General features: G+C 58.2%; 1 protein-coding gene and 1 non-coding gene across 5 annotated transcripts in view; both read left to right on the forward strand.

Moving 5' to 3' along the window:
* Positions 1-800: 800 nt before the first annotated feature.
* The window catches only part of ITGB4 (integrin subunit beta 4), a 31,562-nt gene continuing 8,808 nt past the window's right edge, over positions 801-23,554 (forward strand). For all 4 annotated transcript variants that reach the window (XM_043460994.1, XM_043461001.1, XM_043461006.1 and 1 more), the window contains exons 1-27: positions 801-1,021; positions 4,531-4,619; positions 5,623-5,705; positions 5,921-6,022; positions 6,176-6,380; positions 7,334-7,430; positions 7,614-7,785; positions 8,758-9,021; positions 9,297-9,386; positions 9,662-9,784; positions 10,223-10,387; positions 10,555-10,631; positions 11,521-11,723; positions 13,307-13,410; positions 13,514-13,612; positions 13,749-13,878; positions 14,435-14,557; positions 14,654-14,760; positions 15,496-15,529; positions 15,710-15,901; positions 16,141-16,244; positions 16,544-16,602; positions 16,742-16,765; positions 18,023-18,171; positions 18,258-18,437; positions 19,251-19,399; positions 22,240-22,444. In XM_043460994.1, the coding sequence (XP_043316929.1) occupies positions 4,541-4,619; positions 5,623-5,705; positions 5,921-6,022; positions 6,176-6,380; positions 7,334-7,430; positions 7,614-7,785; positions 8,758-9,021; positions 9,297-9,386; positions 9,662-9,784; positions 10,223-10,387; positions 10,555-10,631; positions 11,521-11,723; positions 13,307-13,410; positions 13,514-13,612; positions 13,749-13,878; positions 14,435-14,557; positions 14,654-14,760; positions 15,496-15,529; positions 15,710-15,901; positions 16,141-16,244; positions 16,544-16,602; positions 16,742-16,765; positions 18,023-18,171; positions 18,258-18,437; positions 19,251-19,399; positions 22,240-22,444 (3,319 nt within the window). In that variant the 5' untranslated portion in view covers positions 801-1,021; positions 4,531-4,540. The remainder of the gene's footprint in view (positions 1,022-4,530; positions 4,620-5,622; positions 5,706-5,920; positions 6,023-6,175; positions 6,381-7,333; positions 7,431-7,613; positions 7,786-8,757; positions 9,022-9,296; positions 9,387-9,661; positions 9,785-10,222; positions 10,388-10,554; positions 10,632-11,520; positions 11,724-13,306; positions 13,411-13,513; positions 13,613-13,748; positions 13,879-14,434; positions 14,558-14,653; positions 14,761-15,495; positions 15,530-15,709; positions 15,902-16,140; positions 16,245-16,543; positions 16,603-16,741; positions 16,766-18,022; positions 18,172-18,257; positions 18,438-19,250; positions 19,400-22,239; positions 22,445-23,554) is intronic.
* Positions 21,442-21,513, forward strand: TRNAA-AGC. The gene has a single exon. It is a non-coding gene; the product is annotated as a tRNA-Ala (tRNA).

Raw genomic sequence — 23,554 nt, forward strand, 5'->3', positions numbered from 1 at the left:
AGCCTGGTGTAAAAGAGCCCTGGTCCCTGTTTGCAAAAGCACGCTGGCTTGAAGCTGCTTGGTTGGGGGAGAGAAGGGGGCATTTTGTGCAAGGTGGGGCCAGAGAAATAGACCAAGTTGAAGTCATGGAGCAACAGGAGAGGGTTGGATCCACTTAACCTGCAGTACTTGAGAGAGGATGGGTGGGGGTGGGGGGGCGGTGGTGGTGTCAGATTTGTGAAGCAGCTTGTCAAGAACAGTTGTAACCTTTTGAGTGCCTCTCCACCTCAGGTGGGTGCTACCTCTTGAGGGGCATTACTCTCGCTTTAAGGTTTAATTAGCTTGCCTGCAGACACTCAGAGAACCAGTCCTTGCCCAGAGCTCCCTCTGGGCACACGTGGTGAGTGCTTGGGGAGTTGGGGAGGCTAAGAAGACGGCGGGAAGGCAGACCTGGCCTGGGGCAGCCCAGGGTTCGTCCTCGGCGCTGGCACGCAGAGAGGGGATGCGCGGTGTTGATTGTCGGGTTGTGTGTCTGGGGCACCCGATGGCTCCCCAGGGCAGGGGTGATGGCTCCCGGCCCAGGGTCTGGAGGAGAGGGACGGCGGTCCCAGAAGGGGGCTAGGCGGGGCCGCCTCCAGCTGGGGGCAGCCCGGCCCCCGAGTCTGAAGCCCCGAGGGGCGAGGAGGCGCCGCTCCCGGGGCTGGACCGGAGAGAGGCGGGTGGCTCCTCCCCGGCCCCGCCGCCCTGGGTCGGGGCGCGGGGCCGGGCGCCGCGGGAGCCGCAGCCCTTTCCGGGGGGCGGGCCCAGAGGCGGCAGCGCCCGGCTCCTGCCCCGACAGGTGCGCGCCGCGCGCAGGAATGCGGCCGGCCTGACTCACCAGCGCCTCCTTCCTACCTGCCGCCCGCCCCATAAAGCGGTCCCCTCCCCGCCGCCGCCCGCCCTCCCTGCAGCCCGCCCTCCGCACCGTCCCGGCTCGCCCGCGCGCCGCATCTGGAGCCGCCGAGCGGAGCCCAGCGCGGGGAGGGCGCGAGTCCGCCCCAAGGTAGGTCCAGCCATGCCCCCGCACTCCGCCCGCCCCTCCAGGGCCCCGAGCCGCCGAGGCTGGGCGCGCTCTCGGAGATCTCCGGGAGGAGAAGCGGAAAGGGAGTGCGCACCCCAGCCCCGGGCAGCCCCGCGGGGAGCTGATTGGTGGGCCGGCGGCTTTTGTTTCCCCAGCTCTTCCTTTCCTAAAGGCCGGCCGCCCAGGGCAGGTGCCCAGCCTGCCTGGGTGTGTCCAGGGGACCCCCGGGGCCAAGGGGACGGCAGAGCTGGAGAAGGCGCTTGGTTGTCAGACTTCTGGGTGGAGGATGGCAGCGGGGAGGGTCTGGGCGTCGGTTGGGTGCTTGGGAGAAAGTGGTGGGCAGGGTCCGGGAGGTGGCAGGCAGGCCTCCTGGGCTGCGCCCTTTTGGGGTTCAAAAAGAAGCAGCCACCTAGGGGCAGAGGCCCTCCGATTTGGCTGGGCGGTGCCACCGTCCAACTGGGGTCTGGGGACTCCCTGACTCTCCCCTCCTCCTGGCCGGGCACACGCCTGCCTTGCTCGGGACACCCTTCCTCCAGGAAGCCCTCCTAACCTCACAGCCCACCACTGTGTCCTCCTCCAGGGCCAGCACCCCCGTCCCCACTCCCTCAGCCCCGGGTGGCCCTGTCGGTTGTAGGTGGGAGCTCCTCCTTCTCCCCAGTGGCCTCGCCACACCCTGAGCCCAAGGCTGGACGGGGTTGTGGCTGCCTCGGGCCACAGCTGGAAGTGAAGCCTGCGGGTCTCCGTCCCGGGGGGCTGAACGGGTAGAGGAGAGCAATAGGGACAGCGGGGAAGGGGTGTCTGTCTGTCTCCTTGGCCTTGAATCTGCGGGTGATGGAGCCGCAGAGAGGCCAGAGGATAGGGAAGAGAGCCGTGGAGGGTGGGTGCGGACGTGCCAAGCGGGGGTCCCGTGGGGTGGGTGTCAGAACACTGAGGCCACGTTATGTGGGCCATAGCGCGTGTCCAAGAGTATGTGTGTGTCCCTGAGCCTGCCAGCCTGGGTGTGCCACTATGTGATAACAGTGGGTGGCAGGCACACACTTCCGGGACCCGGCTGCTACATGAAAAGGCCCCGCACCTGGTGGGACCCAGAGTAGCCTGGAGAGCCCAAGGGCTCTGCCCATGCCACCACAGTCACGTCTTCCAGGAAGCCCACAGTCCTAACTCTTATGTCAGATCTTATTTTTCCACCCACCAATGACTACTTTGAAAACTTTTTAGGGAGTCCCCTTGGTGGTCCAGGGCTTCCCAGGTGGCAAAGTGGTAAAGAGTCCGCCTGCCAATGCAGGAGACACGGGTTCGATCCCTGGGTCAGGAAGATCCCCTGGAAGAGAAGATGGCAACCCACTCCAGTATTCTTGCCTGGAAAACTCCCATAGACGGCGGGGCCTGGCGGGCTCCAGTCTGTGGGGTAGCAAAGAGTCGGACACGCCTGAGCACGCATGCAGTGGTGGTCCAGTGGATAGGAATCGGTGCTCTCACTGTCGGGGCCTGGATTCACTCCCTGGTCAGGGAACCAAGATCCCACAAATCACGCAGTGTGGCCAAAAACAAAAAAGCTTTTTAGACAGTTCCCTGGTGGTCCAGTGGTTAAGACTCCATGCTCCCAATGCAGGGGGCACAGGTTCATTTCCTGGTTGGGGAATTAAAATCTCTCATGCTGCAAGATTCAGCCTAAACAAAAAAAAAATTTTTTTTTTAAACACAAGTTGAGTCAAACACAACACTCCTGTGTGCATCACTGCTATTTCAGAGTCTCTGAATATAAGGTGAAGGTTAAATGGGGCGGGGGGTGGTATGCTGCTGCACTGCCCCGTCTCATCTGGACAGAGGGGATCAGGCTGTCCTCCCCCACTGGTTCCCGTGCAGATTAAATGGCGATTATGTACGTGACATGCTGGGCACTCGCCCATTGTGTGCCCGGCCTGCGGGCACAGGAGAGTGAGTAAGAGCCAGGCTGGGCAGTGCCTGTACCTGCATGTGTAATGGTGCCCCAGGGAGGCCTGGGGAAGCAGCCAGCATTGTGTAGCCTGTGGGTGTGGTGCCTGTGCCCCAAAGCCACGGGAAAACCATTTCCCCCCAAGAAGCACCCCTCCTCGGCTGGCTCGGGGCACCCTTACTCCAGGCCCCTCTTAGAGGCGGGCTCCTCCCCAGCTGACTGCCTGCGGACATGTTGGAGCTCCTGGTAGCCACCTCGGAGAGACGGAGGCATGCCCTCCTGCAGCCCCTCGGGTCTCCCCAGAGCCTGGGGTGTGCCAGCCCCATAAGCCAAGGCCTGAACGAGGACCCAAGGATGAGGGCCAGTAGGCATGATGTAGTCTCGGGCTGCTGGGTGACTGGCTCTGCAGAAAGAGGCCGGGGTGGTCACTCTTGCCCTCAGCTCTGCCAGGCCAGGCGCCTCTGGCCTGCCCTTCTCTTCAGCAGGCTATCCATCTTGAACCGTTCTCAGGGATGCCACTGCCTGCCCCGAAGGTCACGAATGACTTGAGATGGTTTAATAGTTGAACCAAAGGGGCCTTCCCTGGCTCAGTGGTAAAAGAATCCACCTGCCAATGCAGGAGACACGGGTTCATTCCCTAAACTGGAAGATCCCACAGGCCGAGGAGGAACTAAGCCCGTGTGCCACACTATTGAGCTTGTGCCCTAGAGCCTGGGAGCCGCAACCAGAGAACCCTGCGCATCGCAACTAAGGAGAAGCCCATGCAGCAAGGAAGACCCAGCACAGCCAAAAAAAAAAAGAATAAATAAATCATTAAAAAAAAAACAGTGAAGCAAAGGCAGATGGGGTGTCCTGGGGTGGCTGGCAGTGTGTGTGTGTATGAGTGGGCTGCAGGGGTTTGTAATCCCGCTCCAGGCTAATTTTCTAAAGGGTGATCTGCTCAGGGCCCCCCAGCTCAACTCTGGGGCAGGCAGAGGTGAGGGGACCCCTCCTCCAATGGGCTAGGCAACCATTACAGAACTTAGCTGAGTAGCAAATCATGTCCTCCCTTCCCCAGGCCCCAAATACTGGGGAGGGCCCCCCTCCTCCTGGGCTGTATCCCATAACCAAAGGGCAAGGAAGTGGGCCAGGACCCTCTAGGGTGGCCCTGTCCCTGCCAAGCCTGACCCAACCCAGTGGGGTCTGAAAGGCGAGGGTGGAAAAAGCCCTGGTCTGCCCTCCGGGGAGCCCAGCACAAGAGACCCGGCACTGGGACTAGCTCAGAGCACAGCGTCCTCGGTGGTGAGAGGGTAGGGGCCTCCCTGGCAGGGCGTCGGCCTGCAGGGCAGCTGGCCGCTCTGGGGATGCCAAGGAAGGGGGCAGAGGAAAAGAGGGGTCAGGGGCCCTGGGCCCTGCCACTTGTAGGCCAGGTGGCCTTGGAACGTCACTAGCGTTCTCAGAGCCTCAGTTTGTACATCTGTGCAATGGGAACGGTGGAGCTCTGACGAGGACCCAGTGAGCTGACACGTGGACCAGGGTTGTCAGGCATCGTGTGTCAATTGTGGCTGTTTTACAGGAAGAGGAGGATGGCAGGGCCACATCCCAGCCCGTGGACCAGGCTGCTGCTGGCAGCCCTGCTGAGCATCAGCTTCCCCGGGGCCATGGGTGAGTCAGACACGCCCCTGCAGCACCCTTCTTGGCGGGGCCTCAACTTTCAAGGCACTGCCGTTATTAAGGTAGCAGGGTGTGGGGAGAGGCTCTCACTCAGAGTCTTACCCAGACCCTCACTCAACCATTCAACAAACAGCCACCACCCACTTCAAGGGCTGCGGAGCCGTGATCCTGAGCTCCGTGGCCCACACACTTAGGGAAGCGGAAGGAGACTTGGTCTAAAGGAGGGAAAAGACATCCACTCAGAGAAGGCCCGCGCTTGCAGGGTGTACTGACGCTTGGACAGCGAAGTTGAGAGATTTTATGGGAGTTAGAAGGAGAGGGAGGTGATCGTCACCCGCTCTCTGAGTGTCTGCAGTCCGCAAAGGGCGCCTACTGAGGCGATAGTACCTGTCAGTGGATGCCATGGCTGGTAGCTCAGAGCAGTCTGTGGTGAGAACACTTATACTTTGGAAATTGGTAAATGCTGCAAGTCAGGGCTTCCCCGCCCTCACTGGAGACAGTGCTAAACATTGACAGCACACTTTTTCCTGAAAGTCCGGGAGCCCCGCCCACTAGTGCACATACTAGGTCCTCGCTGTGATTTTAACTGAACAAAACCACAGGGTATCTATCCCAACCTTTGGGAAAACTGAAGTTTCACCTCATTTATTTATTAAAAACTCATCATGTGCAGGGCATGGGCTCGGCATTCAGGACACTGGTAAACGATGCACCATCCCAGAGGGGCAGGTAGGGGGGCTGGTTAGGGTGTCCCCGCCAGCAAATGGGCCAGTGCCTCCATCCCAGCCCCTACCCTCCTTCCCTCCAGACTTGGGTGGAAAGTCCCAGTTTGAGACCTAGCTCTGCTGGTTGCTAACCACGTACCATTGGCCTCTATTTCCCCCTCTGTGTCTTGGGAGAGAGTCGCTATCTCTTTCAAATGAAGATGCTTAAGGGAAGGGCTTGGCCCTGGGTAAGGCCCATCTCAGTGGGTCCACCCCGCTCTGCTCCCCAGCGAACCGCTGCAAGAAGGCCCAGGTGGAGAGCTGCACGGAGTGCATCCGCGTGGACAAGGACTGCGCCTACTGCACGGACGAGGTGTGTTGCTGCCCAGCCCGGGGCGCCTCCCCTACCTACGCACCCCACCCCTGGGCTCTGGCCAAGTCCACGCTTGCCACACCCTCGGCCCAGCCTCGGGCCAGGCGGGAATGGGAGAACGGGCAAGGGTTCAGGAAAATCAAGGGGTGTAAATCCTGGGTTAGGACAGCAGTGGGGATGGGCCCTGCCCTCCTGATTCATCTCCTTCTGGCCAGGTGTTCAAGGAACGGCGCTGCAACACCCAGGCCGAGCTGCTGGCTGCTGGCTGCCGGCTAGAGAGCGTGGTGGTCATGGAGAGCAGCTTTGAGATCACGGAGGTGCCCGGGGTCGGGGCTCGGGGGAGGCTGGGCCGGCCAAGCTCAAGGCCGGCTGCTCATGGGGCATTATGGGGTCCCCTGGCTGAGCTGAGCGGTCTCTCCGTTAGGTCTGGAGAGACCCCCCAGCCAGGTATCCCCCTTCCCCGGGCGCAGGAAAGGCAGATCGACACCACCCTGCGGCGCAGCCAGGTGGCCCCCCAGGCGCTGCGGGTGCGGCTGCGGCCGGGCGAGGAGCGGCGCTTCGAGCTGCAGGTGTTCGAACCCCTGGAGAGCCCCATGGACCTGTATATCCTCATGGACTTCTCCAACTCCATGTCTGACGATCTGGACAACCTCAAGAAGATGGGGCAGGATCTGGGTATGGAGTGGGGCAGGGCATGGGGATGGTGCCCCCCCCCAACCCCCGCCAGCTGCTCGGGAGGCCAGGGCTCAGGCTAGCTATACCCACTCCTCAAGGAAGGACAGGACTTCTGAGCACCCCAAGAATTCCTTCTTCCCATTCTCAGAGGAGAGCCCCAGCCAGACCCCCAGTAACCACTCAGCAGCACAGAGGAGGGCCCCACTGGGTGGGCCCTAGACCCCCTCTGGTCCTGTTTGGGTTTTTTGGCTGCACCGTGTCACGTGGCTTGTGGGATCTTAATACCCTGACCAGGGATCAAACCCGTGCCCCTGCAGTGGAAGCCCAGAGTCCCAGCCATTGGACCGCCAGGAAACGCCCTCCTCTGGTCCTGACAAGGAGGGTCCCAGCTGCTATGAAGCTGAGGTTAAGTCCTAGCTCGACAGATGGCTGGTCCAACTCCCCACCTGCCCCCTCCAACTTGCTGCATGCCTGACTCTGGGTCCCCCGAGTCCCATTCCCTTCATCCGTAAATAATGACAGAGCTGTTGTGTGCAGGAACTGATGCCAAACATGCAGAGCATTGACGTTAAGTTATTAAGTTATTCTTCCTCTTCCTCCTTCCCAAACCAGCCCCCAACACCTATGTGGACGTGGGGTTCTTGGGGCTCAGCTGCCCCTTCTTTTTTATTTTTAAAAAGTTTATTTTTCATTGAAGGATAATTGCTTTACAATATTGCACTGGTTTCCGCCATCCATCAACATGAATCAACCCCTCACCCTTGAAGCTCCCTCTCACCTCCCCCACCATCCCACCCATCTAGACTGTCACAGAGCCGCCCGGGTTTGAGGTCCCTGAGTGACACAGCAAATCCCCCCGGCTACTATTTTACATGGTAGTGTATCTGCTTCCGTGCTACTCTCTCCATTCATCCCACCCTCAGCTGCCCCCTGTCTTTCCTACTGATGCCCAGCTCAGGTCTTGAGGCAGCTCACCAGCGACTACACAATAGGATTTGGCAAGTTCGTGGACAAAGTCAGCGTCCCTCAGACGGACATGAGGCCTGAGAAGTGAGTGACCGAGTGGACGGGGGTCCTGGCCAGGTGGCCCACCTCCTCTCCACCTAGGCACTTTGAAAATCTTGGGGTTGCAATGAGCCATGGGGGTGGCCCCCCAGGAGGGTGGACATGGGGTGTGGGGGTCTTCTTCCCTGACTTTCTCTCTCCCTGACGCTCCCCTTCCCACCTTGCCAGGCTGAAGGAGCCCTGGCCCAACAGCGACCCCCCCTTCTCCTTCAAGAATGTCATCAGCCTGACGGAAGACGTGGAGGAGTTCCGGAATAAGCTGAAGGGGGAGCGCATCTCAGGCAACCTGGATGCCCCTGAAGGAGGTTTCGATGCCATCCTGCAGACGGCCGTGTGCACTGTGAGTGTTGGGAGGCTCCTTCCGGCCTAGACCAGGGCTGTGTTTCTCTACAAGGTCAAGAGCTGCCCATTGGGAAAAAAAAAAAGAGCTGCCCATTGGCCTGCTCTGGTGCCGCGCTGGGGCCCCCATGCCCTCAGACAAGCTCAGACCCTCTGGGGGACTCTCAGTTCCAATCCAGGTTTAGTGGTTGGGGCCTGAGCAGTCTTACCCTGGCTTTGTATTGGTCAGCGAGCCAGACCTGAGCCTCGGCTTCTGGAATCTTCAGTGTCCCGAGGCCAAGCTCCCTGCTAATACCCATCTCCAGCTGTGCTGGGAGAGGGCACTTTTTACGTGCACATCAATTTTTTCATTTAAAAAATAATGCACCGATGTTATAGACAATTTGGAAAACAAAGAACAGAAATTGCCTATAATTCCACCACCATCAGAGAGCCAGCTGCTTGATACCCCGCCAGCATGTATTGTTCCCTTATGTAGTTGAAATCAGTGCACGTTACAGTTCTGCCTTTTTATCCCCCCACTTATTGCTTTCATAAACATTTTCTCTTGTAAGACACGGTTTCCAAAATCACCCTATATATTTCTCAAACACATGGCCACGTGCAGCTGTCCCTGTTTTGTCTTTTGTTGAATGTTGCGTGGTGTCCATTTTTCTGTGTAATTGAGAGATGCTCGCAGACTGACTGAGACCTTGAGGGGATAGCTAGCTGAAACTGGCTCCCATCTTGCATGGTGCCCGCTGTGGGCACAGTCCATTTCCCGCTCCCCATGGCTGGTTTCTGTGCCCCTTCTCCACCTCCATCATCCTTCCGACGCTGTTTGTCCTGAGTGTTGCTCATGGAGGCTGTGAATCCCGAGTCCTCGCTGAGCCCCACGTTAGGACGTGCCTTCGCCGTGATGGTGAGCAATGCTGTGATGTTGCCGTCAGCAGGCCGCCTGCTCCACGGGCACCCCCCTCCTTTCTCTCCCCAGAGGGACATCGGCTGGCGCCCCGACAGCACCCACTTGCTGGTATTCTCCACCGAGTCGGCCTTCCACTACGAGGCCGACGGGGCCAACGTGCTGGCCGGCATCATGAGGCGTAATGACGAGGAGTGCCACCTGGACCCCACGGGCACCTACACCCAGTACAAGACGCAGGACTACCCGTCGGTGCCCACCCTGGTGCGCCTGCTCGGCCAACACAACATCATCCCCATCTTCGCCGTCACCAACTACTCCTATAGCTACTACGAGGTGCGGGGCTTGGCCTCCCTGGGCTGGGGGAGGGACCCATGGAACTTCTCAGACACACCCCCCACCCTCCTTTCCTTCCTTCCGGAAATTTCGGATGGGCCCTGGTGGGAAGAGGTGGTCACGTGCCCATCCTCTGACCCCACTCCCAACCAGGCAGGAGCTAAGAGCGTCCCCCACCCATAAAGTGGGTGAGCCCCAAAGCTCCTGTCTGGATCTGAAGCGATGACACTCACTCGTCAGAGGCTGAGCCCCAGGTCCGACTCTCTCTCCCGCAGAGGCTGTCATCATATTTCCCTGTCTCTTCGCTGGGGGTGCTGCAGGAGGACTCGTCCAACATCGTGGATCTGCTGCAGGAAGCCTTCAACGTGAGGGCCAGTGCGGGGTCCGAGGGTAGTGGGGGCGGGCGGGAGAGACAGCTGAATGACAGAGGATTGCAAGAAACAGGATGGGAGGGCGGAAGGGTCTCCTGCGGTCCCTGAGGAGCCCCCTGGGCCTGGCCCCAGGCTCCTGCAGGCTCTGCTCCCATGACCCCCCAGCACCCAGGCCTCCAGGCAGGTAGGACCACAGCTCAGGCAGCCAGGCCACGGTGGGTGGGTCTGGGCCCCACCTCCCAGGTCATCGATAACCTACTCCCTTTTAGCGCATCCGCTCCAACCTGGACATTCGGGCCCTGGATAGTCCTCGAGGCCTGCGGACAGAGGTCACCTCTAGGATGTTCCAGAAGACGGACACGGGGTCCTTTTTCATCCGGCGAGGGGAAGTGGTATGCCTCTGTGGGGGCCCCGAGACAGGGGAGGATGGGGAGAGTGCCTGCAGGGTGGGGTCTACCCGAGCAGAGATCTGGAACGTGGCCTCCCGAGTCAGACAGATCTGGGTTGAAGCCCCCTGGAGCAGCCCCTTGGCTGAGCTCTGCACCACGCTTGGCTGGTGCTCAGCCGTAAAGTGGAGATCAGTCAGCACGGAGCCCAGGTTGCTCAGCTGAACAAGCAGGCCGAAGGCAGCCCTGCTTCCTGTTGGGCTCTTGTCATCCTGACTCTGCCTAGAGGGAGCGAGTTGGCAGCCCCGAGGAAGGACGGGCAGGGAGCTGGGTGGCAGGGGCCAGACACATTCCTGAAGCCTTAGGGCCGAGAACCTTCAGGTAGAACTGCCATCCCGGCTGGTCCAGCCAGGCCTGCCTCGGCTAAAGGTGGGGTCCCCGCAGGGCACATACCAAGTGCAGCTGCGGGCCATCGAGGACTTGGACGGGGCTCATGCGTGCCAGCTGCCAGAGGCGGACCAGAAGGGCACTATCCATCTGAAGCCGTCCTTCTCCAACGGCCTCAGGATGGACGTGGGCATCATCTGTGACGTGTGCTCCTGTGAGCTGGTATGCCACGGCCCTGCCCGGGGGGCGCGGGCAGGGAGAGGGTGAGCTGACTTCCCTGGGGACCCAAGTAACAAAGCAGAACTCCCTGTTTAGGGTGCCCTGAGGGGCGGCGGCCAGCATCTCCTGCCCCTCCCCTCCCCACCCACCCCACCACAATTTCATTCCAGCAAAAAGAGGAGCGGTCTTCTCGCTGCAACTTCCACGGGGACTTCATGTGTGGACACTGTGTATGCCATGAGGGCTGGTAAGTGTAGTGGGGGTGAAGCTGGCACCCAGGATGCCAGCAGCTCCCAGAGAAGGGGCCCGCGAGCGCTTGATGCTGGGCACGCCATGGAGGCGGACTGAGGAGGGGGTGGCAGCTGGGCATAGAAGGGGCTGAGAAAGGGGCACGTCCAGTTGGCAGGTGGATTGAATTCAAAGCACTTTGAAAACATGGATATGGGAATTCCCTGATGGTCCAGTGGTTAGGACTTGGTGTTCTCATGGCTGGAGCTGTGGGTTCATTCCCTGATCGGGAAACTTAAGACCCTGTAAGCCATCCAGTGCAACACCACCCCGCCCCCCCCAAAAAAAAACCCTGGATAATTCTTGGAAAAATACCTGGATATATAGGATTATCTCTGGAAAGTCATTTAAGAATCAGGACAGTGGCCATCAGGGGTTGTGGGTCGGGCAGAGAGGGAGGCTGACTTTGCCCTCCATCCCTTTTGAACCTTTAGTGTCTGAGCCATCCTGGAGAAGGAATGGCTACCCACTCCAGTATTCTTTCCTGGAAAAATCCCATGGACAAAGGTGCCCGGTGGGCTACAGTCCATGGGGGCACAAAGAGTCGGACACGACTGAACACACAGCACATCTGAGCCATGGGCCCCTATTCCCTGAGCAGAAGTGAGTCGCGAATGAGTGATAGTGAGAGTAAGGGCTTTTCAAGCTTCAAGACATTGAACAGATTTGTCATGACTGGAGGGGACAGAGGGAGGGTCTCAGGGAACTGAGGTTTGAGTTCAGTTCAACCACTGCTGTCTGCTTAACTTAGACCCACTTAGAGCCTCAGTTTCCTCATCTGTAAAATGGGATGGTGAAAGCCCAGCTGTCTTGCTGGGCAGTGGGGAAGTGACTGGCTCCTCCCGCAGGAGTGGCAAGACCTGTAACTGCTCCACCGGCTCCCAGAGCGACCTGCAGCCCTGCCGGCGGGAGGGCGAGGACAAGGCGTGCTCCGGGCGCGGCGAGTGCCAGTGTGGCCACTGTGTGTGCTATGGTGAAGGCCGCTACGAGGGTCAGTTCTGCGAGTACGACAACTTCCAGTGCCCCCGCACCTCCGGCTTCCTCTGCAATGGTGAGCTGCTGACCCGAGTGGGGTGGCATGGGGCTTTGGGGGTGGCCTGCGTGCCCAGCCCACACCCTGCCCCGCTGGCTCTCCCATCAGAGTCCAAGTTGGGAGAGCCACAATAGGAGTCAGAATTCCCGTGTGCAGGCCTAGCCCTCCTCCAGATTCCCTGAGTGCCTCCCCCAAGTCCAGCCCCAACCTGGACCTCTCTCCTCCTCCAAAAACTTGATGCCCAAGGACCCTGCCAGCATGACATTACCCTTATGTTTAAGACTCTGGTCCCCTGAGGTCCTCCCATCCATGCCCACCTTCTTCTCCACTCTCCCATCCCACTAGGGTGGGTACCACTCAGCTCAGTCTCAGGGATTGGTGCTATAAGGCATGGCGATCTTTCCTCTCTTGGAAGATGCTACATCTCAGGCAGGCAGGGCCTGGGATAATGCATCACACAGGGCCCAATACAGTGTGGGTCCAGGCCAGGGGCCCATAGGCTGGCCAGAGCTTCCGGAACTGGGCAGGGGTCACAGAACCCACAGGGGCCACATGGAAGGACTGACTGGGTAAATGGAGGAGACTGAGTGAAAATCCACTGACCAAACACTTATTAAATCCCAGCTGTATACTTGCCACCGGGGGTCTACTCTTTCCTTCATTCTTGCTTTTATCTGCCTTCTCTTCTCTTTACCTGCCCACCCCACAGTGCACTCAGAGAAATGAAAGGAGAACCCAGGATGTCTGGAGAAAGACAGGTATTTAGCACAGGCGGAGCCATTAGATAGGAAGGGAGGGAGATGCAGCTGGAAAGGCAGAGCCAGAGTGTGAGGGGATTGGATTCCAGGCCAGGATGTATCCAGTTTTTGTCTAGTCCACACTTTTTCTTAAAGAGCCAGACATTAAGTGTTTTCAGTTTTGTAAGCCAAGCCGTTTCTGTCACGACTACTCAGCTCTGCCATTGTAGCAGAAAGCAGCTATAGGCAATACGGAAGCAAACAAGTGTGGCTCTGTTCCAATAACACTTTTGCAAAGGCAGGTGGTGAGCTGGATTTGGCCTGCAGGCTGCAGTTAGTCAACCCCTATTGCAGCAAGGATATTGGACTTTATCCTTTGGGCAAAGGGAGTCATTGGAGGTTTTAATTTCGTTTTCTAACTCTTTATATGTTAACTTTGTATCCAGCCACCTTGCTCAACTAACTTATGAAACCTAGTACTTTATCTATAGATTCTTCTTGCTATTTGGGGACATTTCTGATATTGGCAAATAATGACAGTTTTTTGTTTCTTACCTTCCAATACGTATGTTTTATTTCTTTTTCTTACCTTATTGCATTGTCCAGGACTCATCAGAGGTTCTTAGATAGGGGAGACATGCGACTGGGTTTGTGTTTTGGGGTGATCACTCCCATCTGCAGAGCAGAAGGTAGAGGGCAGAATAGAGTGGGGAAAATGGAGAGAAGGAACTCCAGGAAAGAGAGAAGGAGATGGCTCTGCCCGTGGCTGGAGACATCCCAGCTCCCAAGGCAGCTCCGCCGGGCGGGCAGCCTGGACTGCAGGTGCGCATGTGCCCCTCCTCTCTCACCTTCCCTTCTTTGCAGACCGGGGACGCTGCTCCATGGGCCAGTGTGTGTGTGAGCCCGGCTGGACAGGTCTGAGCTGTGACTGTCCTCTCAGCAACGCCACCTGCATCGACAGTAACGGGGTAGGCCTGGGCATGAGGCAGGCCGTGGGGGACGGTGGGCGGGGCCCCCTCTCAGACAGGGATGGGGGCGCGGCTGGCTCATGGGGGCCTCCTCTCGCCTCAGGGTCTCTGTAACGGGCGTGGCTACTGCGAGTGTGGCCGATGCCACTGCAAGCAACAGTCGCTCTACACGGACACCGTCTGTGAGATCAACTACTCTGCGGTGAGGCCAGACGCGCGGGGTGTGGGCGCGGGGACCGCATGCCGCGGGGGCTGCCCAAGGGGGTGAGGTTGCGGGAGTGGGCCTGGCAGCGGCCGCCCAGCACAGTGCCCGGCTGCCCCCCTCCTCGCCCACCCAGATCCACCTGGGCCTCTGTGAGGACCTGCGCTCCTGCGTGCAGTGCCAGGCGTGGGGCACCGGTGAGAAGAAGGGGCGCACGTGTGAGGAGTGCAGCTTCAAGGTCAAGATGGTGGATGAGCTTAAGAAAGGTACAGGGCAGGCAAGAGGACTCGGCAAGGGGAGACCTCTGAGAGGCGGGGGTGTCTCTCATCGGGGCGGGGCTGTAGAGCTGGGTGGGGGCTCGCAGTCCATACTGAGGACAGGCCATCCACAAAGAGGGGTTCCAGACAGGGCACACAGACCCAGGGAGGGGACCCCCCAGTCTGGCCAGGGCACTCAGTCCTGGGGAAAGGGCCATGAACAGAGCAAAGGCGCATAAACGGGCCCTGGGAGCACACAGCCTCCTTTCCTCTGGATCAGAAACATGTTCTAGAAGCCTAGCTCCTGAGTGAGGCCCAGGACAGGCACAGATTTGCAGACTTTTGACGGTCCTGTGCAGGGTAGCCCCCACTTCGCCCCCTCCGCATGCACAGTCTGCTGGGAACTCACATTCTTCCCAAGGGAGAGGCCTCTCCCTGCGACCCCGACCCCGTGATGGGTGGGGTGGCCCCCAGAGCAAGGCCGCGGTGAGGAGCAGACCCCTCGCCAGGCCCGGAGGTGCTCCGGGCTGGGGTTGAGTGTCCTGCTGATTGTCCGTGCCTGCAGCGGAGGAGGTGGTGGAGCACTGCTCCTTCCGGGATGAGGATGATGACTGTACCTACAGTTACACCGTGGAGGGTGATGGCGCCCCCGGGCCCAACAGCACTGTCCTGGTGCAGAGGAGGAAGGGTGAGCTGGCGGGCCGGCAGGGGTGGGCCTGGGTGGCTGATCAGACCTGGGTAGGGGGATGGCACTGGCTCCCTCCTCTCCCTCCTTCCTCCCTAGAATGCCCCCCGGGCTCCTTCTGGTGGCTTATCCCCCTGCTCATCTTCCTCCTCCTGGTCCCGGTCCTGCTGCTGCTGCTCTGCTGGAAGTACTGTGCCTGCTGCAAGGTGGGGGCTCCCCCGGTCCCCACCCCACTGGGGTCCCTGTAGGGGGCAGAGGCCAAGTGAACCCATCACATTCTGCACAGCTCTGGTGCCCACCCCACCCCAGCCCCTCGCCTCTGCCAACCACCAGTGTCCGGATTCCTGGGAGTCCCTGGCCCGGGAGTCAGCTGCATGCCAAGGGTCACGAGAGCTAAGAGGGAGGAAGGGCTCTGCCCACCAGGAGCTGGCCGTCTCCCTGGGAGGAAAGACTGGAGACAGGAGAGCGCGGAGCATGGCCCAGCGGGGGATACTGAAGCGGGCAGAGGCGCCCCTACGGCAGCCCTCAGGGTCATATTCGTGTGTGTTACAGGGAAAAACAGTTCTGTGATCAAATACTTTTGAGAAAGCGGTTTCTCCTCTGCAGGGCTTATCGGAGCCTTTGAGCTAGTTGTTTGCATAATGAAACTATGTGAGGAAGGAATTCAGTGCTTCTCAAAGGAGTTTGATCACAGAACCTTTTACTTTCCAGAGTAGATAGCGGGACCAGAGTCCCATGGCATGCATTTTGGGTACCCTCTGCCCCTGTTCCCCTCTGTGCCCACACCCAGGCCCCTGTAACTGCCTGGATATCCCAGTGTCTGGGGAAGGCACTGCTGACCCCTCTGGACCACTGGTGTGGGCGGGAGGTGGTAGCCGGAGGGACTTCCGTGGGCCGGGGCAGCCGTCTCAGCTCTCATCCCCACCCTCCTTGCCTCCTAGGCCTGCCTGGCCCTTCTCCCTTGCTGCAACCGAGGTACGGGCCTGGCCTCGGCAGGGGCGGTGGGCCTCTGACGGCTCCTTCCTTCAGCGGGGGTGGAGGGGAAGCAGGGCGCCAAGTCTGGGACAGAGGTGGGGGATCGTGGGGGGGTCCCACGTGGGGGTGTGGTGGGGGAGGGTCTAGGAAGCAGCCCCTACTGAGACCCAGGTCCCCCAGGCCACATGGTGGGCTTCAAGGAAGACCACTACATGCTGCGCGAGAACCTGATGGCCTCGGACCACCTGGACACGCCCTTGCTGCGCAGCGGGAACCTCAAGGGGCGTGACACGGTCCGGTGGAAGATCACCAACAACGTGCAGCGGCCCGGCTTCGCCTCGCACGCCGCGGGCATCAACCCCTCGGAGCTGGGTGAGGGCCGGGGCTGGGCGCCCTTGGGGCCCGGGGCCCGTTCACTGCTCCCCGGCCCGGGATCCAGCATTCCTCTTTTCTCTGGGTGTCGGGTGCAGGCACAGGCCTGGCCACCTACTACCCTTCCTGAGTGGTACACGCCCCCAGTGCCCCCCAATCCGAGCACGGCTTCTGGAGGAGGGGGCTTCTGCGGTGCCAACCGTGGAGAGACTGATGACCCCCCTTCCCGCCTGCCCTAGTGCCCTACGGACTGTCCCTGCGGCTCGCCCGCCTCTGCACCGAGAACCTGCTGAAACCTGGCACTCGAGAATGCGACCAGCTGCGCCAGGAGGTGGAGGAGAATGTAAGGAGCCGGTCGGTCCCGGGCAGCGGGCGCCTCTGGGCCGGGTGTGGGCCGGGTGGCGGGATGGCAGAGGGAAGCCGCCGTGGGGCCTGGATGCGTCCAGGTGGGAAAGAAGGGCTTCCTGGGACACGTGCGTGGCCGGGGGCGTCACCCTGGGATCTGCCCACACTGTGAATGCTTCCAGAAGGGTAGAGCCACTGCGCATGCCCGTGGCCACGCTCCCAGCCATGCCCAGGAGGTCCTCTGGCTGCGGGGGCTCCCCCAGGGCCCGAGCCTCACAGCCCTCCCTTGCCCGGCAGCTGAATGAGGTGTACCGACAAATCACAGGCGCGCACAACCTCCAGCAGACCAAGTTCCGGTGGGTCCTGGGCGCCCAGGGTGGGGTGGGGGGGGTGGTGCTGCCCCCATCGCTGACGCCAGGGAATGTCTCCCAAGCAGATAATCCCTCCCCGCCCTGGGGACCATCTGGTTCACAGTCTTCACTTTGTCCCCTACAGGCAGCAGCCCAACGCCGGGAAAAAGTGAGTCGAAGACACATAGGTGGGGCGGTACCAGCCCCAAATCCCACCTCCCCCATCCCCACTTCCATCTCCATCATCTCTGCCCCATGGGAGAGGAGGGCTGTCCGGGTCTGTCCTGGGGTAGGACTGTCACTGAACACATACCCGTACGAAGCCCTCACCAAGAGCTGGCCCCAGTATGAGAACAAGAAACTTACAGGGAAATGAGCCAACCCAGTCCCTGGCCTCACATGGGCAATAGCCCCCACCCAGGGCCAGGGACGGCCGGTGCCCAGAGCCAGCGCTCCTCTGAGGCCAAAGGCCTTGATCCTGGAGGCGCCGCTGGTTACCAGCCAGATGGTCCGGTGGGTGACCCACTTCTTTCCCAGTTCCCACCCCGAGTCCCAGACCCCCCAGGGAAGAGTGGGGTGGGGTTCAATACCAAGAAGACAAAAAAAGAAGACAGCTCTCACCGGGCACTCTGAGAGCTGATGGCGGCCAGGCCTTGTTCTAAGGACTTGTGTGTGTGGTTCTTATTCACGTGGGTATCATTGCTATTCCCATTGTACAGTTGAGGAAACAGAGGATCAGAGAAGTTAAGTAACTTACCCAAGGTTACCTAGCCATTAAGATATAGAACCAGGGGAATTCCCTGGTGGTCCAGCAGTTAAGGCTTCCCAGGTGGCTCAGTGTTAAAGAACCTGCCTGCCAGTGCAAGAGACAAAAGACGCGGGTTCAGTCCCTGGGTCTGGAAGATTTCCTGGAGTAGGAATGGCAACCCACTCCAGTATTCTTGTATGGAAAATTCCATAGACGGAGGAACCTGGGAGGCTACAGTCCATCACAAAGAGTCAGACATTGAGCAAAACACAGTAGCAGCAGTTAAGACTCAGGCTTTTGCTGCCATGGACCAGGTTCAATTTCCATGTGGTTTGGTAAAAAAAAAAAATTTTTTTTAAAGATAAAGAGCCAGGATTTGAACCCAGGCAGTCTGGCCTGTCCCCTTAGCATCTTTGCTGTTCCGCCTCTACGTGGGCATCATCAGCCCTTCTGGAAGAGGTGGACAGGGAGCCTCATCTCACAGAGCAGGACCCTGAGGCTGCAGGGGGCGGCAGTGGGGCCAGCCTGGGCCTCTGCGCCTGTCTGGCTCTGAAGAAACCGCTTTTTGCTGCCTGGAATCTTGTGCCTGATGCAGAGAGGACAGGCAGGAGGGGCGGACAGGGATGCGTGGCAGCCTCCCGGCCGGCCTGACATCCCCCCCGCCTGCCCCGCCCCCAGACAGGACCACACCATTGTGGACACCGTGCTGATGGCTCCCCGCTCGGCCAAGCAGGCCCTGCTGAAGCTGACGGAGAAGCACGTGGAGCAGGGGGCCTTCCATGAGCTCAAGGTGGCCCCCGGCTATTACACGCTCACTGCAGACCAGGGTAGGTGGGCAGGCTCCCTGTGCCCCCCCTCTCACCTCCCACCCCCATGCGGCCCCCTGACCCCTGTCTTGACGGCTCCCCACCAGACGCCCGGGGCATGGTGGAGTTCCAGGAGGGCGTGGAGCTGGTGGACGTGAGGGTGCCTCTGTTTATCCGGCCCGAGGACGACGATGAGAAGCAGCTGCTGGTGGAGGCCATCGACGTGCCCGTGGGCACCGCCACCCTTGGCCGCCGCCTGGTCAACATCACCATCATCAAGGAGCAAGGTCGGTCAGGGTGGGGGCCACCAGGGGGGGACCCAAAGGGGGTTTCTGGGGCCCTTGTCTCTCCTCACATCCAAGTGGAAGTGGGACCTGGCCATGTGGCCTAGGCAAGCAACTCAACCTCTGAACCTTGGTTTCTCCATCTGCAAAATGGGTATCAGACTCTTGTGAGGGGTGTGGCTGTACCTCTCTGCACAGTGCTTGCTCATTGTGGGGCTTCTCTTATAATCACCAGAGGGTACTGAGTTCTCCCGGAGCTGTCCCACGACCCTCTCCTTGACCTGTGACCTTTGACCTTGAGACTGAATGGGTCCCCAGGATGCCAGAACATCAGAGCAAGAAGGGGCCTGGGGCTGCTTCTGCCCAGGCCTGCCTAGAGGGCGGGCAAGGCATCACACTACTGTCACTCACCTTGCCTCCTGTTCTGGGTCCTCGGGCAACCTGGACTTGTTGATAACCATCCTTCCGGTGTCCGGAGGGTCTGTTCTGGTCGCTGACCCCTCCTCCCCACTTGCCGTAGGACTTAGGCCTGCTCTGCCCCCGCCCTCAGTCTCAGCCCTCATCTCTAGTCTTGCCGCCGCCTGGCCTCACTTCTCTGCCCCGACCCTTCCAGGATGTCAGCTGGACACTGTTCCAGCCTTGTCAACTTCTCCTGGAAGACTTTTCCAGCCCCTCTGTCCAACCTCCCCAGAGAGCAGAGGGGTGAGGGGTGACAAGAAGACTCCTGAAGTCTGTGCCGGGCTGGGCCAGAGGGAGGGCGGGGGCTGAGAGGGGGACTGTGGTCAAGACCCCTGACCGGCGCCTGACTCCTTGCAGCCAGTGGGATCGTGTCCTTTGAGCAGCCCGAGTACTTGTTCAGCAGCGGGGAGCATGTGGCCCGCATCCCCGTGGTCCGGCGCATCCTGGACAGCGGCAAGTCACAGGTCTCCTACCGCACGCAGGACAACACCGCCAAGGGCAACCGGGTGAGTCCTCGCCACGGCGTCAGGCACATCCCAAGGGCCCGGTGGGAGCCGGACACAGCGGCATCCTGGGTCTCTGGATGCTGGTGGCGGGCACGGGCTGGCCTCCCAAGGACACGTTCCCCCTGCCACCCTGCAGCAGGGGCTCAGCTCAGTTCAGTCACTCAGTCGTGTCCAACTCCTTGTGACCCCATGGACCGCAGCACCCCAGGCCTCCCTGTCCATCACCAACTCCCGGAGTTTACTCAAACTCATGTCCATTGAGTCGGTGATGCCATCCACCCATCTCATCCTCTGTTGTCCCCTTCTTCTCCCGCCTTCAATCTTTCCCAGCATCGGGGTCTTTTCAAATGAGTCGAGATCTCCTGGAGAAGGAAATGGCAACCTACTCCAGTATTCTTACCTGGAAAACCCCATGGACAGAGGAGCCTGGTGGGCTACAGTCCTTGGGGTCGCAAAGAGTCGGACACGACCGAGTGATTTCCCTTTCACTTTCACCAAAAAGGCCAGTGATACCCTGAATAAGGCCTCATCATGTCCAGACCATCCGTGTCCCCCTTGTAGCATTCCAGGATTCACCCAGGCACTCTTCAAAGAAATAAACTGCCCCGTCTGTCATGGTCCAGGGGCTCTGGCCTCCTTGATGGGGGATCACAGGCCTCATGTCCCCAGACTGTCATTGCCAGGCAGGCCCTCTCTGGGCCAGGCCACAGGACCAACCCTTCAGGGAAGGGAGGGCCTCCTGGTGGGCTGGTGTCAACTTTATCACAACTTTATCACTCTTAGACAACAGCCATGTCCATACTTAGTTTGGCTTCTACATCTGTTTGTTTTTCTAAATTAATTACCAACATTTTGTGTATTTTGATTGTTCTGGCCGTGCTGCTTGGCTTGTGGGATCTTAGTCCCCCAACCAGGGACTGAACCTGGACCCAGGGACCTGGCAATGAAATTGCAGAGTCCTAACCACTGGACTGCCAGGGAATTCCCTATTACCATTACCAATTTTTTTAAATTAATTTTTTTATTGGCATACAGTTGATTTACCATATTAGTTTCTGTTGTACAGCTAAGTGAATCAGTTAAACATAGACATATATCCACTCTTTTTTAGATTCTGTTCCCATATAGGTCATTACAGAGTGCTGAGTAGAGTCCCCTGTGCTATACCATAGATTCTTATTAGTTATCTATTTTATACCTATTACCAATATTTTAAAACTAAAAATATTCATATCAAAACTTCACTGAAAAAAAAAAATTCACTGGATTTTCCTCTTGGACCAGTGGTTAAGATGCTGTGCTTTCACTGCAGGGGGTGTGGGTTCAATCCTGGTTTGGGGAAGTTCCATATGCCACAGGGTGTGGCCCCAAATTAAAAATGAAACAAAAAAACTTCACTCAAAAAGTAATAAAGGAAAAAAAAAAAAGTAATAAACGTTAGTCTCACTGGCCTGCAGGCCCACTTGGCGATCATGAGAGCAACTATGCGCACACACCCTATTCTTTATTTCTTTTTATAGGTAGGAATGTTCTCACTACTGCTGTAATGCTCCCAGTAAAAATTCCAAAGAGGAATTTGTACAAACATAACTTTTCAATGAAAGTGAAAAAATGAAAGTGTTAAGTCACTCAGTCGTGTCTGACTCTTTGCGACCCCATGAACTGTGGACCCCCAGGCTCCTCTGCCCATGTGATTCTCCAGGCAAGAATACTGGACTGGGTTGCCTTTCCTTTCTCCAGGGGATCTTCCCAACCCAGGGATCAAACCTAAGTCTCCTGCATTGCAGGCAGATTCTTTACCATCTGAGCCACTAGCGAAGCCCTTTATAAAGATCCTTTGGTTGTGAACTATGGTTTTTTTTTTTTTTAACATTTTTTAATATTTCTCAACTTATTTTGAAAAACTTCAAACCTACAGCAGAATGGAAAGACTAATAAAATTAGCACCCATTTACTCTTGACATGGATTCACCCATTGTTGATAGTTGCTTTGTCTCTTTCTATACAGATGTGTACATGTATGTATATACAGACAGATGCCTGGGGGTATAGCTCAGTGGTAGAGCGCATGCTTAGCATGCATGAGGCCCTGGGTTCAATCCCCAGTACCTCCATCCTTTCAGTTTTGGGCTTCCCTGGTGGCTTGCTAGCAAAGAATCTGAATGTTAGTTTGCAGCGCCACCTAGTGGCGTCAGGTGAAAAGGCTTCCCCTACACACACACTGCAATCTATCTGCCCCATACAGGTACATGTTAATCCCAGGATGTTCAGGAAAAAGCTCTAGGGCATTGAAAAACAAAAACTGGAGAGAATATAAGCACCCCATCCCGGAGGCAGGGCCTGGGGGCTGGTGGGATCCAGACTTTAGAGCCCCAGGGTGGGGAACGTTTCCTCCCTCCTAGGTGAGGCCTGCAAATCTCAGCGCCCCTGGCTGAGTGCCTGCCTGTGTGGGACCCTCCAGTATCTGCATCCTTGTCTCTCTCACCCCCTTTATCTTCATCCCTGTCTCTCTGTGCCTTGGTTCAAATCCCAGCTCCACCACAACTACCTGTGTGAACTTGGGCAGCTTTCTTTACCTCTGTGTTCCTCAGTTACCTGATCTGTAAAATGGGGACAGTAATATCTCTACCTCACTCTGCCCCGAGGATGAAACGAGCTAGTATCTGGAAAGTGCTTGATGCCCACGAGGTGCTGTATAAACAGGAGCCATTCCGTGTCCATGTGGGACAGTCTGTGCGTGAGGGTCTCTGCATTGGCTGTGGGGTGGGGGTGGAGGATGGGGGTGTGGCCATGGCACATCTCCCAGGCCTGCTCCAACTCTGACCCCTTGCCATTCCTAGGACTACATCCCCGCAGAGGGTGAGCTGCTGTTCCAACCTGGGGAGACCTGGAAGGAACTGCAGGTGAAGCTCCTGGAGCTGCAGGAGATGGACTCCCTCCTGCGGGGCCCCCAGACCCGCCGCTTCTACATCCAACTCAGCAACCCCAAGTTCGGGGCCCGCCTGGGCCAGCCGCAGTCTGCCACCGTCATCATTGGGGACCGAGGTAGCCGGAGCCTGGGGTCAGGTTAAGCAGGTGGGGAGGGAGGGCTAGGGGCTTCTTGACAGTCTCAGCCGGTAAAAATACAGGATGCTCAGTTAAATTTGAATCTCAGACAAAATACAACTGAGCTTGTAATATAAGTATATCCCATGCACTATTGGGAAAGTACTTATTCTTTAAAAGTATCTTTGCGTGAAATTCCAGTTTAACTAGGCATCTTGTATTTATCTGGCAACCCTGCTGTCAATCAGAGAGACTGGGGCCATGTGGCCACCGGCCTGCCGCTGGCTTGGAATCCCGCCATTTGGCCTTAGCCCTTTGACGACTTCAGCCTTAGTTCAAGCTAAAATGCAAGTGTTCCAGAAGGGGTGAAACACTTCTTACGGGCCCTTAGGTTCCAGTATAGAGGGGCCTGTGAGCCCACCCTGGAGAGGCGATTTGCCAAGAGGGTGGGGGCGGAGGAGGAGTCTTGGGGTAGGGGAGAGAGGAAGGGCATTGGGAAGAGAAAATGTTCTCCGTGGGGCACACCTTGGCTGCCAAAGGGACAAAGAGGGCAAGCCCTCATCCCTCTAGAGATCCTCCTGGGTCCTCCTGGAGCAGGAGGAAGATTCAATTCAGTCACTCAGTCATGTCTGACTCTTTGTGACCCCATGGACCGCAGCACACCAGGCCTCCCTGTCCATCACCAACTCCTGGAGTTTACTCAATCTCATGTCCATTGAGTCTGTGATATCATCCAACCATCTCATTCTCTGTCGTCCCCTTCTCCTCCTGCCCTCAATCTTTCCCAGCATCAGGGTCTTTTCCAATGAGTCAGTTCTTCGCATCAGGTGGCCAGAGTATTGGAGTTTCAGCTTCAGCATCAGTCCTTCCGGTGAACATTCAGGACTGACTTCCTTTAGGATGGACTGGTTGGATCTCCTTGCAGTCCAAGGGACTCTCAGGAGTCTTCTCCAACACAGTTCAAAAGCATCAATACTTTGGTGCTCAGCGCTCTTTATAGTCCACCTCTCACAGCCATTCATGTGATGTGAGAGAGAAGGAGCCTTGGTGTTTAACTGGGCATATGGTGCCCCCTGGTGGTGCAGATGGGTTCCTGCCCCCCAAAGCCAG

Source organism: Cervus canadensis, chromosome 1 (assembly GCF_019320065.1).
Source record: "Cervus canadensis isolate Bull #8, Minnesota chromosome 1, ASM1932006v1, whole genome shotgun sequence".
Lineage (NCBI taxonomy): Eukaryota > Metazoa > Chordata > Mammalia > Artiodactyla > Cervidae > Cervus > Cervus canadensis.